The 17,269-nt window shown below is 42.4% G+C and overlaps 1 protein-coding gene across 3 annotated transcripts in view; it reads right to left on the reverse strand.

The window, feature by feature from the left end:
* Nucleotides 1–14,511, reverse strand: part of mib1 (MIB E3 ubiquitin protein ligase 1) — an 83,503-nt gene extending 68,992 nt beyond the window's left edge. For 2 of the 3 annotated variants that reach the window (XM_080461169.1, XM_080461168.1), the window contains exons 1-4: nt 13,602–13,965; nt 10,934–11,105; nt 7,220–7,349; nt 507–611 (exon numbers count right to left, since the gene is read on the reverse strand). In XM_080461169.1, coding sequence (XP_080317295.1) covers nt 507–611; nt 7,220–7,349; nt 10,934–11,105; nt 13,602–13,830 — 636 coding nt within the window. In that variant the 5' untranslated portion in view covers nt 13,831–13,965. Of the gene's footprint in view, nt 1–506; nt 612–7,219; nt 7,350–10,933; nt 11,106–13,601; nt 13,966–14,270 lie in introns of those variants that run through there. The other variant, XM_080461170.1, reaches the window with a different exon arrangement.
* Between the last annotated feature and the right edge of the window lie 2,758 nt (nt 14,512–17,269).

Consider the following 17,269-nt stretch of genomic DNA (forward strand, 5'->3'; position numbering starts at 1 on the left):
CACAATTTTCGAAGAAACGGTCAAACTGGGGGGTCTAATCCTTGATTTACTTAATCCAGAGGGACATGCGCTTTCCTTTCAACCAATTGGAACAAAAAAAGACAAATGCGTTATTCGTCTAAGGAACCCCATTGGCCATTTTCGTAAAGAAGGCAGGGGCTTTCTCCACCAATCAACACAATGCCTTTTTTGATGTGATGCGCGTGTGTGGCAGCCTCCCCTCTTCTCTAAAACTGACCCCTGTGTACACCCACACACTCCTCCTCCCCCTTAAAAAGGCAGAAAGAGCAGACGTCCTTTATCATGCAGATGCCTTCCCCTTCCAGCTGCCGTACTCCTGCAGGCTGCGTGGCTCACACAAAAGCCTGGCAGCCCCCGCGGTGAGACACCACAGCCCGCAGACAGCTGATCTTTTGTCAAGACTTTTTGTGTGTGTGTGTGTGTGTGTGTGTGCGTGTGTAAGTGAGCGAGCGAGGGCGAAGGGGTCGGGCGGGAAGTCTGCTCACCATCCCCTCGAAGCCGACTCGGTAAAGGTTCTTGGCCCCGTTGTCCCACAGAACGTAGGCGGCGCTGTGAGGGCTGGCGGCACTCCAGTCCTGGATCTCCGTCACCTGTGGAGGAGAAACAAGACGTCAAGAGTCACGTGACGATAAAAGGTTCGTCATGGCACGTGTATGGCAACTCTGGAGGCACAAAAAGTGTTTGGGCCCCATTTACAGGACAGTGCTTCAGAGACGGTTTTGTGTTTACGGGGCAACGTTTTGAAAACTTAAACGGAACAGCAGAAATGGTGAAAACAATGTGGTTTGCATGTTCGGTGCCGTTTGTGTTTGTAATGAAACCACACGCACACACACAAAAGAGAGAATAACCCACTATTAACATTAACATGAGTACACGGACATTCCGGGTGACTCAACTATAAAACCACAAAGTCCCAGAAGAACATGGACTAGGAGTCATGACACTACCGTTGTTGTTATTGTCCATCCACTCGCTCACGTGCAGAAGAACTATTTACTGCAGCCGTGGTGCACGTGTGTGGTGGCCGCGTTTTTTTCAGGCGACACGGAGACGGAGCCCCGTTGTTTTCAAAAAGTTGTGTTTTCGGTGGCTCCAACCACTTTTGTCGGGTAAACGGACACCAAAAAACGCAAGGCCTTTTCACTTGGAAGCGTTGGTCACGTAAACGAGGCCTTAGGCTTTCATTGGTTTTTAGATGATTTATTACGTCGATGCATGAATTCCAAAAGATCTACTGTATTTTTAAAAGGTAATAAACTTTCTGAGATCTACTATTTCATATATTGCCTTTATGGTACTCAATTCCAACTGACTGTAGGTTTTCAGTCGGGTTTTTCTCCGTAACAGGGTCGTTGTTGGTGCAATATGAATAAAACTGGAGAATTGCAAACTGAATTGACATGCCAGTTCAGTTTTTATTTGGCCGTTTCGGCCTGATCCTTCTGAAATTGAGCTCGTAGAAAAGCGTTGCCGTCTCAGTGAGCGGTTCGGTTATGGCGCTAAAAAATAAAGTACTCTTATCGATCTATGGCTGCTCTCAAACAGAAGGTCAGACTGAAGGTTAAACGACCCGACAGCATACCGGAGCCATGAACGTCAGTCATATAAATTGACAGAGGTTGGATGCAAGTCTTCATATCACACGTGGAGACGACAATCATCACTGTGCAGGTGAATAAATCACCACAGTGTTTATTGGTTTTTACTTAGTGTTCATTTATTGGGTCACAGAAAGATATTTGTCTTAGTCTGCCCTCTATTGAGTTTGAAAAGTCGATACTAACACTTTTATAGTAAACACACACAAGAGCCAAAGATTCTTTCATTAGACTTTTTGAATAATTTATACCATTCAGCCCAGGTTAGCATGCCAGGTCATGAGCTGGCACAGTTCGTTGTTTTTGTAATGAAACCACACACAAATGCGTGCAGAGAACAATATCTTACAAACATCAACAACAGCGAGACCACAGTGACTCTCAACTATGAAATCGTTTCAGAAAAGTTGTGTCTTCCAACGTTTAAAAAAAATTGCACTTTCCCTTATTTACAGGGAGACAGAGTCAGGGAGTCTCCCCCAGTTTCCACAGAGACGAAGTCAGAGCGTGTTCCTGCTTTTCCAAGGAGCCGGAGCGTTTTCAAAAAGTTGCTCATCCCTCATTTCCACAGAAACCGAGTCAGAGCCCCCCCCCCCATTTTCAAAAAGTTGGGTTTTCAGTGGCTCCGAGCACCGTTGTCATTTATATGTACACCCAAAATGCAATGAAAGCTTTCCGTTTTCACTTAAAACCATTTTTGTGCAAACAGGGGCTTGGAGAGATTAAAAAGACGTTGCGGTAACTGATGTTTTACTCACCACCTAATTACAAAACTGAGAGACATGAATTTCTTGAAGAGCAGAGATGGAATTTTTATCCATTTCATTCAAAAACCTATTCAAAAAACTGGCTCACTTTTATATTATTATTTCTAACTAACCAAACTTAAAAATCCCACAAATATCTTGAGTTTTATTCTGAATGAATGCGTCATTTTATACAGTACACATTTTTCCATGCAACACGTTGTCGCACAATGACAAACTGAGCAGTTTACAATGAACTTACAGGTACTTCTCAAAAAATTTGCATATTGTGATAAAGTTCATTATTTTCCATAATGTAATGATAAAAATTAGACTTTCATATATGTTAGATTCATTACACACAACTGAAGTAGTTCAAGCCTTTTATTGATTTAATATAGATGATTTTGGCAAAAAAGTAAAGAAAAACCAAAAATCCCCATCTCAAAAAATTAGCATATCAAGAAAAGGTACTCTAAATGAGATATTAACCTAATCATCTGGAGCACCACACCCACCCTTGAATCAACGAATTAACTCTAAACACCTGCAAACGATCCCTGAGGCTTTTAAAACCTCCCAGCTGTTTCATTACTCAAAACCGCAATCATGGGTAAGACTGCCGACCTGACTGCTGTCCAGAAGGCCATCATTGACACCCTCAAGCAAGAGGGTAAGACACAAAAAGAAATTTCTGAGCGAATAGGCTGTTCCCAGAGTTCTGTATCAAGGCACCTCAGTGGGAAGTCTGTGGGAAGAGAAAAGTGTGGCAGAAAACGCTGCACAACCAGTAGAGGTGACCGGACCCTGAGGAAGATTGTGGAGAAGGACCGATTCCAGACCTTGGGGGACCTGCGGAAGCAGTGGACTGAGTCTGGAGTGGAAACATCCAGAGCCACCGTGCACAGGCGTGTGCAGGAAATGGGCTACAGGTGCCGCATTCCCCAGGTCAAGCCACTTTTGAACAAGAAACAGCGGCAGAAGCGCCTGACCTGGGCTACAGAGAAGCAGCACTGGACTGTTGCTCAGTGGTCCAAAGTACTTTTTTCGGATGAAAGCAAATTTTGCATGTCATTCGGAAATAAAGGTTCCAGAGTCTGGAGGAAGACTGGGGAGAAGGACATGCCAAAATGCCTGAAGTCCGGTGTCAAGTACCCACAGTCAGTGATGGTCTGGGGTGCCATGTCAGCTGCTGGTGTTGGTCCACTTTGTTTTATCAAGGGCAGGGTCAATGCAGCTAGCTATCAGGAGATTTTGGAGCACTTCATGCTTCCATCTGCTGAAAACCTTTATGGAGATGAAGATTTCCTTTTTCAGCATGACCTGGCACCTGCTCACAGTGCCAAAACCACTGGCAAATGGTTTACTGACCATGGAATTACTGTGCTCGATTGGCCCGCCAACTCTCCTGACCTGAACCCCATTGAGAATATGTGGGATATTGTGAAGAGGAAGTTGAGAGACACCAGACCCAGCACTGTGGATGAGCTTAAGGCCGCTATCAAAGCATCCTGGGCCTCCAGAACACCTGAGCAGTGCCACCGGCTGATTGACTCCATGCCACGCCGCATTGAAGCAGTCATTTCTACAAAAGGATTTCCGACCAAGTATTGAATGCATAACTGAACATAATTATTTGAAGGTTGACTTTTTTTTGTATTAAAAACACTTTTCTTTTATTGGTCAGATGAAATATGCAAATTTTTTGAGATGGGGATTTTTGGTTTTTCTTTACTTTTTTGCCAAAATCATCTATATTAAATCAATAAAAGGCTTGAACTACTTCAGTTGTGTGTAATGAATCTAAAATATATGAAAGTCTAATTTTTATCATTACATTATGGAAAATAATGAACTTTATCACAATATGCTAATTTTTTGAGAAGTACCTGTAGATCGAAAACAGTCTTGAGGCAAAAGTTTCACATTTATATAGAAAAATCAATAAAATGTATTAAAAAAAACATTGGGTATTGCAAAGTGGGTCAAACTAGAATGCAGTGCAGAGAAGCAGACACGGATACTGACGGAAATGAGTTCTTTAACTAAAGCTATTGTTGAAGTAAATACAGAAATCAAAGCGTTAAGTTACATTGAGACCCCTTCCAGAGCTAATTGATTAATGGGCCTTAAGAGGTAACATTCATGCTAACCTAATAGCACATCTAAGCTGCAGTACACAGAATGGAGGTTTTCTTGAGAGCATATTGCTTAGAGCATCATAAAACAGTAATGAGATATGCCATTAAATAACACAGCAAAATGAAGTCTTAAGCTGCCTGGAGGGACTCTTGAATGGAATACTCTGGGGCTTGGACCCCGGTCAGAATTAAAGCACTTTATGGTACATATGCGGCATAAATCTAAACAGACTTAGAGCATAATGCGATGTCTGATGAGGTTGCGGTTCTAAGCCTAACGATGTACTTGAGCCTGGAAAGACCTGCAGTGGCACGTCTGTTTAAGGCCTCGGTGAGGATAACAGGAATCAACAGCACAGAGCTGAGAGAAATAGAATTTCTGTACTGTATTACAGGTCAGCAATTCCTCGCAGCTTTTATTGACTCACTTCACTATTTTGAGGCAAATAACGCAACTTCTACAGAAGCCAGTGAAAGAAAAGGTTTATAGTTTTCAGGGCACACTATGTAAGGAATCCCAGTTTTGCACATGAGTGACTGGAGCATCAAGCATAACTCTTTAAGTAGAGTCTGCCTTTAACCTCGCCGTTGCCAAGAACTTCCAACAAGTTCTGTCTTTACCATTTGGCAGCTCCTCCTTCTTCTTCTGCGTCGAGAGACAAAGTAGATGCCACAGTGGCTCACAACGCCATCATGCACGGAAAGATACACAACACTGGACACGTCAGGGCGTGTTGGTCGGCTTGGTAACTTGAAATGTTTACGGAGCAAAGGGTGTAGTCTGTTGCTCAGGCCCCCTGGGTCTGTTTTCAAGATGGGGAAAATAAGTGGAAACTTTTGGCTGACAAAACCTTCAAGAGCAAATGGAGACGGAATCCTAGAGATTCAAGACCTCCAAACCAACAAGACAGGAAGAGGCTGCAGGTATGAAGCCGAACCAGGCTTTGAATCCTTCCTCTCAATCTGTCTGTCCTGTTCTTTCCTTCTATTATCCCCAAACCCCAACCGGAACTGCATAAACTCTCCACCTTCGAGACTGGTTCTGCATTAAGACAGGCCTTGTATTTACACATAAACGCAGCTACGAGTCAGCGATGATTCCTGAAAACTCGGGCCACCGTAGAGATCTGGAAAACTCCACTGTGTATGTTTGCATCTTAAGGGGGGGTAACGGGGAAATTTCCGTCCCAATTAGTGACGTCTGATTTTGATTGGCGATCATGGCTTCATGCTTCTCGTCACACTGCCCCCTACAGGTTTGGCATGCTCATAAGTAGCGTTGAACCAGGGGTATATGCGGAGCAGTGTAAATGAAGATTTCTTTTGTAAACCTAGAGGGAAAAAATACAATTGTTTGTAAAAAAAAAAAAAAAAAAAACCCAGATACATGTAATCGTGGCCCGAGTCTGGTTCTGCAGGTTTCTTCTTGTTAAAATTGAGGTTTTTCTAGCTCTAGTGGAACTGTTGCTTTTTCTGGTCTTGGTCTTGAAATGGACGTGCTGTATTTTGTGCAATAAAAAATAAAATAGAATTGCAGTGTATCTTATTTAGTATTTGCAACTTCTAAGAACTGCTTTTAGGTCAGTCTGCAGGCTACACAGCACTCACTGTAGCTTAACCTGGATCATATCTACTGTAATAACTCAAAAAACGTCAATGACTTGTGCTACAAAAAGCTAGGACGAGTCTGTTAACTTGTCGACTTGAACTTCCTGCCAAACCAAGACTTCAGATCGAGACTAAAATTAAAACCTAGAATGGCTGTCTTACTGTTTTGGTGGAGACCGATGGAGGTTTTAGACAAAAACATGTTTACAGCTGATGTTGCTGCCTCACTATACATGCGTTGCCTTCAAAGATTTACTATCCATTTAATTGCAGCGCTTTCAAATGAAACGGAGACACGTCTGCTCTTATTTCTCAACAGGCCCCTTTAGTAACCTTGTTTATCTGTCAGAACGCTGAAAGCCCACTTGTTACAACAGGTTTAGTAGAAATACATTTTCTGTCTTTTTTTTTTTTAATTACCATCGATCTTTACATCAAGAGGCATTTACTTTTACGCAACACCTGGATGCCCTGTCTGTCGCAGACATTTCTTAGAAACCAAGAACCAGGTGAGCTTCCTGGAGAGGGTTGTTTTCATTCTTCATTATTTCAGTGTTTCATATTAAATGCAGAGAATGTAAAGGCTTCTCACATTGTGATAAAGACAGTTCAGTTTATGAACCACATACTTGCATACATACTTAGTAACTCCTCCCCGCTAATAAATAATAAACTATATATACCAGCAACCCTTTCGATTCTTCTTGGTTTCAGTGCAAAAAATATGCACACATCATGAAAAATGTCACATTTATTGCTTATTGTATGAGACCTTATAAAACCAGAGCAAACCGGTATCCTACCTATCATAGTTTCTCTTCAGTCTATAGTCTCAGAACACTTCCCAAAGCAAAAAGCACTTCGTTAAAATTAAGTAAAATCTGAAGCATTTCCCAGACTTAAGGCAGTGCGACTTAGACATTCTAAAAAAACAAACAAAAGAACAAAAGAACAATTTCTTCTAGAATCCTGTTTAGAAACCTTAAAGTGACCAATCGAAGTAACATGCTTCTTTTAAGCTTAGGGTTCAGGAACTGGGGAGAAATAAAGGATTTGCAGGACCACGCTACGTTTACATCGACATTTCTGGCCGGTGACCTACCTTTCCTCTTCTTCCATTGCCTCCATCCTGGTCTTCCCACTGCCAGTCCACTCCTCTCACCACCCGGCCGCCAGTGAAGATCCCTCTGGCTGTGATTTTCTTGGACTTGCGGCGGGACTCCAGAAGCACTCTGGTCAGGAAAAAAGTCCACAGACAAGATACTTTTTCATTGGATGTTTGTGTTACGGCGTAAGACTGTAGTTGCGTCGATCACATAGATGTTCTTTTTACTTTTGGGAAACTACCGGGTATGAAGTACAGAAAGAGCTGAATGAACTAAATCAGAAATGATCCCCTGCTTTCATGGTGCCCATGATTTTCAATAATAGGACTTCAATACTGATGAAATCTCTTATCCATGTTGTTATTAGTCCACTAATGTTTGATCCACGCAGAACAAATCAGAGCTGGCACCTTTTTGTGGATCTACCTTACAGTTCTTTGAAATCACAAACAGCTGCTGGAGCACCGAGATCAACCCTCTAAAGCGCAAAAGAAGTTGGACCTTCTTCCTCCTGTACCAGTGCAGGGTTTGCCCTCAGTGTAACCGCATCCTGGCATGTTTTTACTGAATCCCTACCAAACTGATGCTACACTTCATGGATATAGCTCCGTCCAAACTGGTGGCACCCTCTGTTGTTAACAGAAGTTGCATCTGTTTCCATCTGGCAATGAAGACATCTAAAATACTCAAGACAGTTAAACAGATTTTATCCCTGTTTTTTTTTTTTTTCTCCATTCTGATCCTTCAGTGCAGATGCTCAGAAGAAAGGTCTTCTACTGACAGGCTTCATACGTTTTTCTGGTCAGTGCACAATTAACATACAGCAGAATTCGAGAGGCTTTTCAAGAGCATGAGGCGCCAACACTTTTGTGGACACTTAGGCCCCATTTGCATTTCAGAAAGGTTTTTTTCATTTGCACAGCAATGTTCTGAACACGATGTCTGTTGACACAGAAACAGCGGAACTCTTAAAGAAATGTCGTTGGCATGACAGGCCACGACCTGGCGTTGTTTTTATAATGAGACCAGACATACATGTGCACACAGAACAATAGGCAATTATCTTTGGGTTGTGTATGAATCTTTCATAAATTGGGGGAATTCTACACCTGCAACATTTAGAGCAAAGCAACTAGTAAGCCATGTCCCAGACAATTCAAACGCATGTTTTTATTATTTACACATGCTCAAATGATGGGAAACGCTTTCTGGTTCTTCTTCTTCTACTTTTGGGTTCAACGGCAGTTTCCGTACCGCATTACCGCCATCTGCTGGTTCTATCTATCGATATTGTTTACACCACTCTCTTCCAACGCTTTCTGGTTGTAACATTGAAAATGACATTGGAGCCTGATCACTTTTTTTTTCTTTTCTTTTCATATGAAACAAGAGGCCAATCAAAAATCAGGCCTTAAGGTTAAACTCTTTCTGACATTGTATTTCGAAAACCTTTAAAGGCCTATTTCATTCAGACAGACTCACAGCAGCAGGTGCCATGTCACAACATTATGAATCACAATTATTTTTGTTGTAGCACAGCTTCGCGCCACATTGACAGCTCCTCTCTCTTTTCACCCAGACCCCACTATTATGGCACTGCAAGCACATTTAAAAAGGCCGTGACTCAGCAGTCAAACGCACATTTTTAAAAAGCAGTGCCACGAGCCGCAGTCGAAGCTCCATTACAGTCATAATCCAACACATTAAACAGATAACAGCACATAAAACATCCAGCTGAGTTCGACCCATGGAGCATGAATGTGAGCCGTGGTAGACGCGGCAGCTGGACGGTGCACATCCAACCAGCGCAAACAGCTTGTGGCCTCTAACCACTCCCTCTTCAGCAGTTAGTCAAAAGAACCTAATGTGGTGGAACAAAACACCTCACCCAGCGCAGGAGAAGTGTGAGCTGGGGAGACCTCTGGCACCCATTGTGCATTATGCAACGCCCGTCTCAGGGGAAATGAAGTCTTGCTCGCTTGAAAAGGCTCCCAGCTGTTGGGCCATGTGTTCGTTTTGCTAAACTCTGGTAGTTATCAGGAACGAGCCTGAAATGGATGAGTTATCGTCCTGGTACCGACAGCTTCAGTGAAATCCCAATCAAACCCAACTTGTGCCATTTAGTGAGAAGCAGCTCCAGCTCCAGATGATGCAGGCCCAGCCTGTAGCGACCGATACGACTGGCTGCTTTTCCTACAGCACGAGCTTCTCTGCTCTCCATCTGAAGCCATGCACTGAGTGAAACCGTTTTCTGAAATTTAACAAGCTTATTTGCTCGGATATGAACTTCACGGGAAGCAATGTTTCTACTTCCCTGAAAACCTTGTCTTCAGTAAAATTACAGAAACCAGCCCAAACTTACTTTACCTGACTACAATACCGCAGAAAAAAAGGTAGCAGAATATTTTCAATCGGAGTAACTTTTACAGAAAGTTTTTGTAGAGTTTCGAGAGTTTAGAGCACTAATTCAAGCTCAGTGTTCACAGTTAAGGGCTTGTACAATAAAGGTGTGTTCACTCTTGTCAGGTGTTATAATTTCAACAAAATCTTGTCTGAGATTTGCCTTTTGGTCCAAAACGCAGGTTGACGACGAAACGTAGACAAAAGATGCAGTCTTTCGTCCACATCTCTTGGTCTGACCTTTATGTTTCTTTAACCTCCCCTGGTCCTATGTTTCCTGATCCGACTGTTGCCCTTCGTCTCTGTCACCTGGTTCACTAGTACTCCTTGTCCGACCTGTGTCGCTGGTCCCGACTGTGCCTTTTGGTGACCTCTTCTGGTCTGACCTACACTTCCGTCTATGTTTTCCGATCTGACCGTTGCCATTTGTCTATGTTACCTAATTCACTACATCATCTGATCTGACCTTTGCTGTGCGTTTTACATCTCCTGGTGTACCCTTTGCCTTTTGTCTACGCCTCCTGGTCCCACCTGTGCCTCTGGCCTGTTTCCTGGCCCGACCTTTGTGTTTCGCTCATATATTCTGGTCCAATATTTGCTTGTTTCCTTTATGTTTCTTGCACTTAACATTCGCCACGGCAGCACAATAAACACTGTAGTGGATGTTGTGTCATGTCTACTGATTGGTCTGCATCCTGGTTTGCACTTGCCGTTGGTTTCTTAGTCTGGAATCAGACCTGTTGCGTTAGAATGTGGCTATCTTGTATTTACTGTGAAAGCACCTATAGAAGATGGTAGTGCATGAGGACCCTAAGAGAATAAAATGAAGAGTTCAAATGTAATTACGAATTTAGTCTACAGACTCAGACTCTTTACATCCTTAAGCCTCAAAACAGACTTAACCAAGCTGGTCAACAGAGCCTGCGCTATGTGATGCATGTCACCCTCCAAATGGAGCATTAGAAGGCAAATCTGCACAAAAAAAAAACCTCCAGAGGAGGGAAATACTGCATTAGTATCATTTTTAAAAAGGTCTGACTGAACCGTAAAGCCAGGCTGCGTAGTTGCCTGGCAACTGAGGGCTAGGAGCACAGAGATAGATTGTGTCTGCCTGCGAGGCAGAGTCCACAAATGACTTCTCAAATATCACACACACAGTCGAATGAGGCAGGTGGAACGCGGCGTTTGAAAAAAAAAAAAAAAAGGAGGGGGGGGGGGGGGGGTCAATCAGGATGATCGGTGGGGATTTTACACATCCGCAGGCCTAAGCTAAGGCGGCCTCACGGCACGCGTAGATCAGGTTGACCAACCTTTCACTGCCTGGGGTGGTGATCCTGTAGAAGCGGTGTCTCAGGTGATGCTTGTCTCCATGGTAACAGGTTGTGCACAGGTCGTAATTGGTGCACTCGGCACATTTCCAGCGAATGCCGATAATGGGCTGCTGGCGGCAGGTGTCGCACATGGTCCCGTCATGCTTGATGCCTGGGGGCACAGACCGAAACGGGAAAAGTTGGCATTAACAGGCCGTTACACTAAGTGATGATTCAGGTCGTAACGATTTAGTTAAGCAGGTGACATGCAATCATGTTGTTGAGTCACACAACACAACTTGGCCACAAATATACAAACACAACTCTAGATATATATACCTCCCCAAGGACAATCTTTGGCCCTCAATTATCGAGTATCTGTCGATACTTGCATTAGTCAGATTTACAGAAATATTACAGATATACCTTCATTCACCAAACCCTGCTACAAGTTCACTTTATGCTCACCACTTGAAATCTTCATATTGTAGATATTACAAGATGAATTGGACTCTTTTCAGCTTCTACCTTAAAATATATCCACTTCAGCGTTTAAAAAAGCTGAGCTTATCAGATCAATTTGCAAAATTGCTGAACTATTTAAAAAAAACACACAAATCAGCATTGCAGGACATGACAAATTGGCATATTTTGTTTCAAGCTGTGCCTGAAACTTGGCCTTTTAGCAACATTTTAGTTATCCTGCAGAACGTATCTCGCCTGTCAGACTTTTGCAGTCCGCTGTTCTTGCTTGCAAAAATGAACACAAATACATTAAAAGTGCAGGAATATCTGAAGCAGCTTGCTTTATCTTTTAATTCCATTCATACTGATAAGAAGTTGCCATGCTTCCGCAATCATTTCAGCTGACTGTGTTCAATTTAAAGCAATGCTGTCATCTGTGAAGAAAAATATAGAGCATGACAGTTCTCTAATGTTTCGCAGAGAGGATGACGATGAGAAAGAACATCAGAAGAAGACTCATTATGAGAGCAGTGGTAAGCAGACAGGAAACAAGTCCACTTTAATATTGCAGATATTCACATCATGGGAGAGTTGGTAGATCAGTCAAAACCAAGAGAGACAGAAGGGTGTGTGAAGTTAATTTTACGCTGCATGTTAAAGACGAAGCTGCACGCTTGAAGCTGATCAGAATGAAGATAAACATTTTCAGCTACTCACAACATTTTTAAAGTGTAACAGCCTCCATACCCTCATTCCCTTCATCATTTTTTTAAAAATTATACAATATTTCTACATGTTGTACCTTTCACCTTGTAAACACATGAAATAAAAAGATGACATGCTGAGAGCTGACAAGTCCTTATAATGTAAATAGTGGTGTGTAAATTAAAGACAATGCTTCTGATGCTTGCTGCAATAGATTATAAGTTTCCACGCACTGTGCATTATCTATTCAACATGCCTGACCAGTCAGAACGAGTCCTACTGCCCTAGATTGTGTTAACAGTGGCTCCTATTTCACCATTACATCAAACCCGGCATCTATAAGGTCTAAGCACAAAACCGCGAAAATCAAGAAAAGTTGACTGAAAACAACAAATATGAAACACTGCTCATAAAAACAAAGACATAAAAACATCTGAACTGCGGCTGTCTTGTTAAATTTGAGGTACAAGTCCGAAAGCACAAACGCACGTTGTCTATATAACGATTTAACTGTTGCAAATCACACTGTGATCGTAAAACTCAACAATATCATCATAATTTTAGTTCATATTGTGTAACAGCAGATCACATTATACCAATAAAGGGAGAAGTAATGTTTCTTTCAAAGCTGTTTTTTGATCAGAGTTCAAACTAAAGAGATGGGACACTTGTGGCGCAGCGTATACGTGATGAAAATGTTTATATTTTCACAAAAAAACAAACAACCACGACTGAAAATGCCTACAATCGCAACATGAAGTCACTTTTACTGCTTTCTGGTGCAAAATACAACGAAATATCCAAAAACTTCTCCTATAGCTGTTGCGTTATGCATGTTTTTACAAACTAACACGGACAGCATGGCTTTGAGGCCAGTTTTAGAGTTTGCTGTCTTTCATGGCAGCATCACTGATATTTCAGCTTCAGTGTGGCGTGTTGGCCACTACTCTTAAGAATTTTGTTAAAATAAATTGATGTATTCTTTGAAATGTTTTCAATTTACTAGGTGGTTTGGCTGGTTGTTTCTAGACAAAACCGTCGCTGATGTTTACACATAAAATTTGGCAATCCTTCACACAGTTGGCTTTTTCTTCATATGCAAATATCGGTGGTCAGAAATGAGGGTCCATACTGTGCACATCAACTTTGTGTTAACTAATCAAATATATGCAAAAAGTTAATATTTTATTTATTACGATCTTTTCATTTGCACATGCATGTACAGCTTCTCCATAAACTCTGCCTTAGTTAAATAAAGTTACAACGGTTTAGAAGCAGTGTTGATCTGGACTGGAAAGTGTTTTTAATGCTGTTTTTAATGCAAATAGGAGCAATATTAGGAATGCAACATGTGGTTAGTAAAAGCTTTTAAGAACTTATGGACTGGAGCATGATAGTAACCCAAGACACATCCAAACACGTCGGAAAAGTTCACGATCGTGCCTAAAGTGTGCAGCTTTTGTGGTGTAAAAGTGTTGTGAAAAGAGAGAAAAGTTACCTGTTGGAGCACTGTCCAGTATCCTCACGTCGTAAGCTCCGGAGCAGCGGTAGTTGGCGGCCGTTCCGTTATCCCAGACAACCACCACCTCCTCCGGGCTCTCGAAGCTCCGCACCGTGCCGACGTGCCCCTCTCCGCCGTCCTGCTTCCCCCACTTCCAGTCGGGTCCGCGGACCACTCTGGCTCCGACTCCTTCCATCATCGCCCGGTTATTCCTGCCGGTGGTCATTTAAGATAAGGGTGGGGGGAGAGGGGAGCCACACAAAAACAATCCGTACGAGTTAGCGACGTCCGCAGTCGTGGCGGCAGCAGCAGCAGCAGCCTCGGCCGGGGGCGGCAGTCGGAGCCCCGGTGGAGACGTTCCACAAGGCGGCTGGAAGAAGCGACGATCCACGCAGCGAGCCAGCTAGCCAAGCGGCTAAAGTTAGCTACCCGAGGAGGCTGCTGGGTCCCAGAAACTACCGCTGCCTGCGAGCCAGAGCCGGGCAAAAACCCCTTCACCCAAGAAGCATGCGAAGCAGCCACATTACAAGCCTCCAGCGGAGCTCGGCACTTGGCGGAGCGGCGGCTCCCTCTCCTCGGGTCCACTTCGCCCGGTGGCGGCTAGCAGGGGGCGCAGCTCGCGAGATGAAGCGTCTCCCGGCTCTTTGTCGCGGAGGTAAACCTTACTCCGTGTCGGGGTTGCTCGGCCTTGTTATGATCGCCCTCCGCGGTGCTAGGAGAGCCCGTCCGAGACGCTGTGGTGGCGGGCCGGGGACTGTTGCATTAGCTCAGGAGGAACGGTTCGCCATTACAGTCGCTGGGACCTCGGACAGCAACAACAAGCGGCCAGGGAGAGAAGACACGGAGGGAGACGATGAGGCACGAAGCCGCGGCGCCTGGGAAAACAAGCCTGTTCCCGGGAACCAGTGCGCATGCGCGGCTGGACCGGGCCAGACCCTTCCTGTGTGGACTGAAGTGCAGACATGGAAATGTTTCAGTCTGGTTATCTGTCATCTAACAAAACAATATTCCGTGTATTTTTTTTTATCCATCCAACAAATGTATCGGTCTATCAACAGATACACTGCTATATGTAGAGATTCTTACAATCTGTATCTATAGATCTACTTATATAGTCAGCTACCTCTAATCTATATATAAACATATATGTACAGTAAATAGATAGATAGGCTGTCAGGAAGGTAGCTCTTTAAGTAGATCTATCTATCTATCATCCATCTTCCATACTGTTCCATCCAATTCACCATTGCGGGATACATCCTGAACATGAAGATACAGTCTACAGTGGGTAATTTAGGTTCACCAACTAACTTCAAACAAATGTTTTTAGGCTGTGTGAGGAAACCATAGTACCTGGACAAAACCCACACGTACAGGGACAACATGCAAGCGTCCTTCTCCGATTCAAGCCCAGGACTCTGAACTGTAATAGAATTGAGAGTACTGACTGCTACAACATGATTTATAATAGTAATGAGGACAGCAACTGTTCCATTTGATGGTACTTTAATGTCCTCTCAGAGGTTGTTTTTGAATGTTATTCTTTTTAGATAAAAAAATTCTATCCTTAGATGCTACACATTTTTACTTACGGCCTTTTCACCAACTTTGCTGTCTCATCAATAAATGATCTGATGATTGTTCAAACATAAACATGAATCAGAAGAAATAGCCGCAGCATGAATGTGATCACAATAGTTAGGTGAGACGCAGAGGAGAAATTTGTTATTATGCTCATTTTGAATGTGGTATTAGTATAACGTTCGGTAGAAACTGAGACAGCAGCATGTTTACGGAAGTGCTTTACCAGTTGTTTTTTATTTGACAAGAATTTTCATTTCTTTTGGAACTCAAGAGTCCAACTTATCTTATCTTTTTTTCCCTCTAGTTGAGCGTCACACCTAAAATGTACATGTTTCAACACTTTGTCCCCCCCTGGTGACACATCAGGTTAAAGCTTGACCTGAACTTTCAATGTTATTTATATATCACATATAAAAACTAAATGCCTCCTGACAATGTGTTATTTAAAAGTCTTCTTCTAATGTGTATATACCTTAAAAATACACATATGATCTGTCAGTTTGAACTGGAACTTTATAATTGTTTTTTTCTTTTTTGTCTCATAACAATCAGTACTCTGCACATGGTAACGCTAAACCAAAGTTTCCCAAAATGTTGGAGAATTACACAGAGGGAACCACATTGCTCTTGCCCAGGCAGATTTCCTAATGCTTGTCAAATAATATATATTATAAGATATGATAATAGTCAATGTTTGAGGGGCTCTGTAACTGATTAAACAGACAATAAAAAGCAAAACTTGAATTGTGCTGGTTCGAGGCCTTTAATTTTTAAATCTGGTGTGTTTTATTTATAGTTTTACTGATTTTAGTTTTGCACTAAAGCCTCATTACACATAAACACGTTATGTCAAACATAAGATCTGTGGGCCAAAACGGCCCGCAAGAGACTCCAATCAAGCCCAGGAAAGGACTAAGCAAATTGTAAGAATGAAACCATAGATTTTTAATAGAGTTTTCTTGAGAGAAACAGACACAACACAACACTGAGACCAAAGCTGCGATATCAGTGATGCTGCCATGAAAGCTCACTAATTCCTTATTATCAAATTAATCTCAAAGCCATGCTGTCAGTGTGAGTTTGTAAAAGCATACATAATGCAATAATAGCTCGAGGAGATGTTTTTGGGACATTTTATACAATTTTGCACCAGAAAGTATCATTGAAATTGGTATTATGCTGAGATTGTAGTCATTTTTGGTCCTTATTGCAAAACATGTTGAAAAAGCGTAGACTTCTGCTCAACGCTACAACAGAAAAAAAAACAAAAGTTTAAATCTAAAGGTCATTAAAGCACTATTTTATCTGTCCAGCACACTGAAGATTATATTGAGTTGTATGTGGCACCTGAGCTAAAATCATTTTGGCACTAAGCACTGTATTAAATATGTGTTTTATTAGAATTTCTTCTCAGGAATTAGAAGTGGAAAAAACATTGAGCTTGGAAAGGCATCCCTTTCAGCTCCCAGGTTTCCTCTAAATCCCTCTTGTACTCAAAACTATGAGAACAATTGCTGTATTTTGGGATACTTCATAAACTACACTCCTCAACCTTCTAATGGACCTGGGTTGATTTAAACTATTTTTCCCCCCTCTCATTGTGTGCATTGTGTGAAATGCAAACGGTACCTCTGTTAAAACACACTCCATAAACCAAAATACAAGGATTTCAGCACCATTGTACAAGATGTGGTCACATGACGGGGTCACAGTGTCACCTTTAAGCCTCCACAAAAGCATACTTCATAACATTATCAGTTAATTTAATTACTGTACTTTTCCACATGGTAAACGCAGAGCATTGGTGCCCCTCGTGGCGTCAGAGGACTCTGGGGCATTTGCCTGCTTTGCCTGGTTGTAATTAATTTTCTTTGTTAAGTGCCTCTGCAGCATATCCATGATCATATTTCCAGAGTGAACAGGCAAATGTCCTGCTGTCCATGCAAATTCCTTTTTGGTTTATGATTCATTTGAGTTTTGGCCGAGCCTTGCCTTGTGACATACAGTACACCATGGTCAGTGCTCCTCAGCATCAGTCATTATGTGTGAGTATTTCCAACAAGGACTTCAGCAATAATTTT

The sequence above is a fragment of the Lipophrys pholis genome, assembly GCF_963383615.2.
Source record: "Lipophrys pholis genome assembly, chromosome: 1".
NCBI lineage: Eukaryota > Metazoa > Chordata > Actinopteri > Blenniiformes > Blenniidae > Lipophrys > Lipophrys pholis.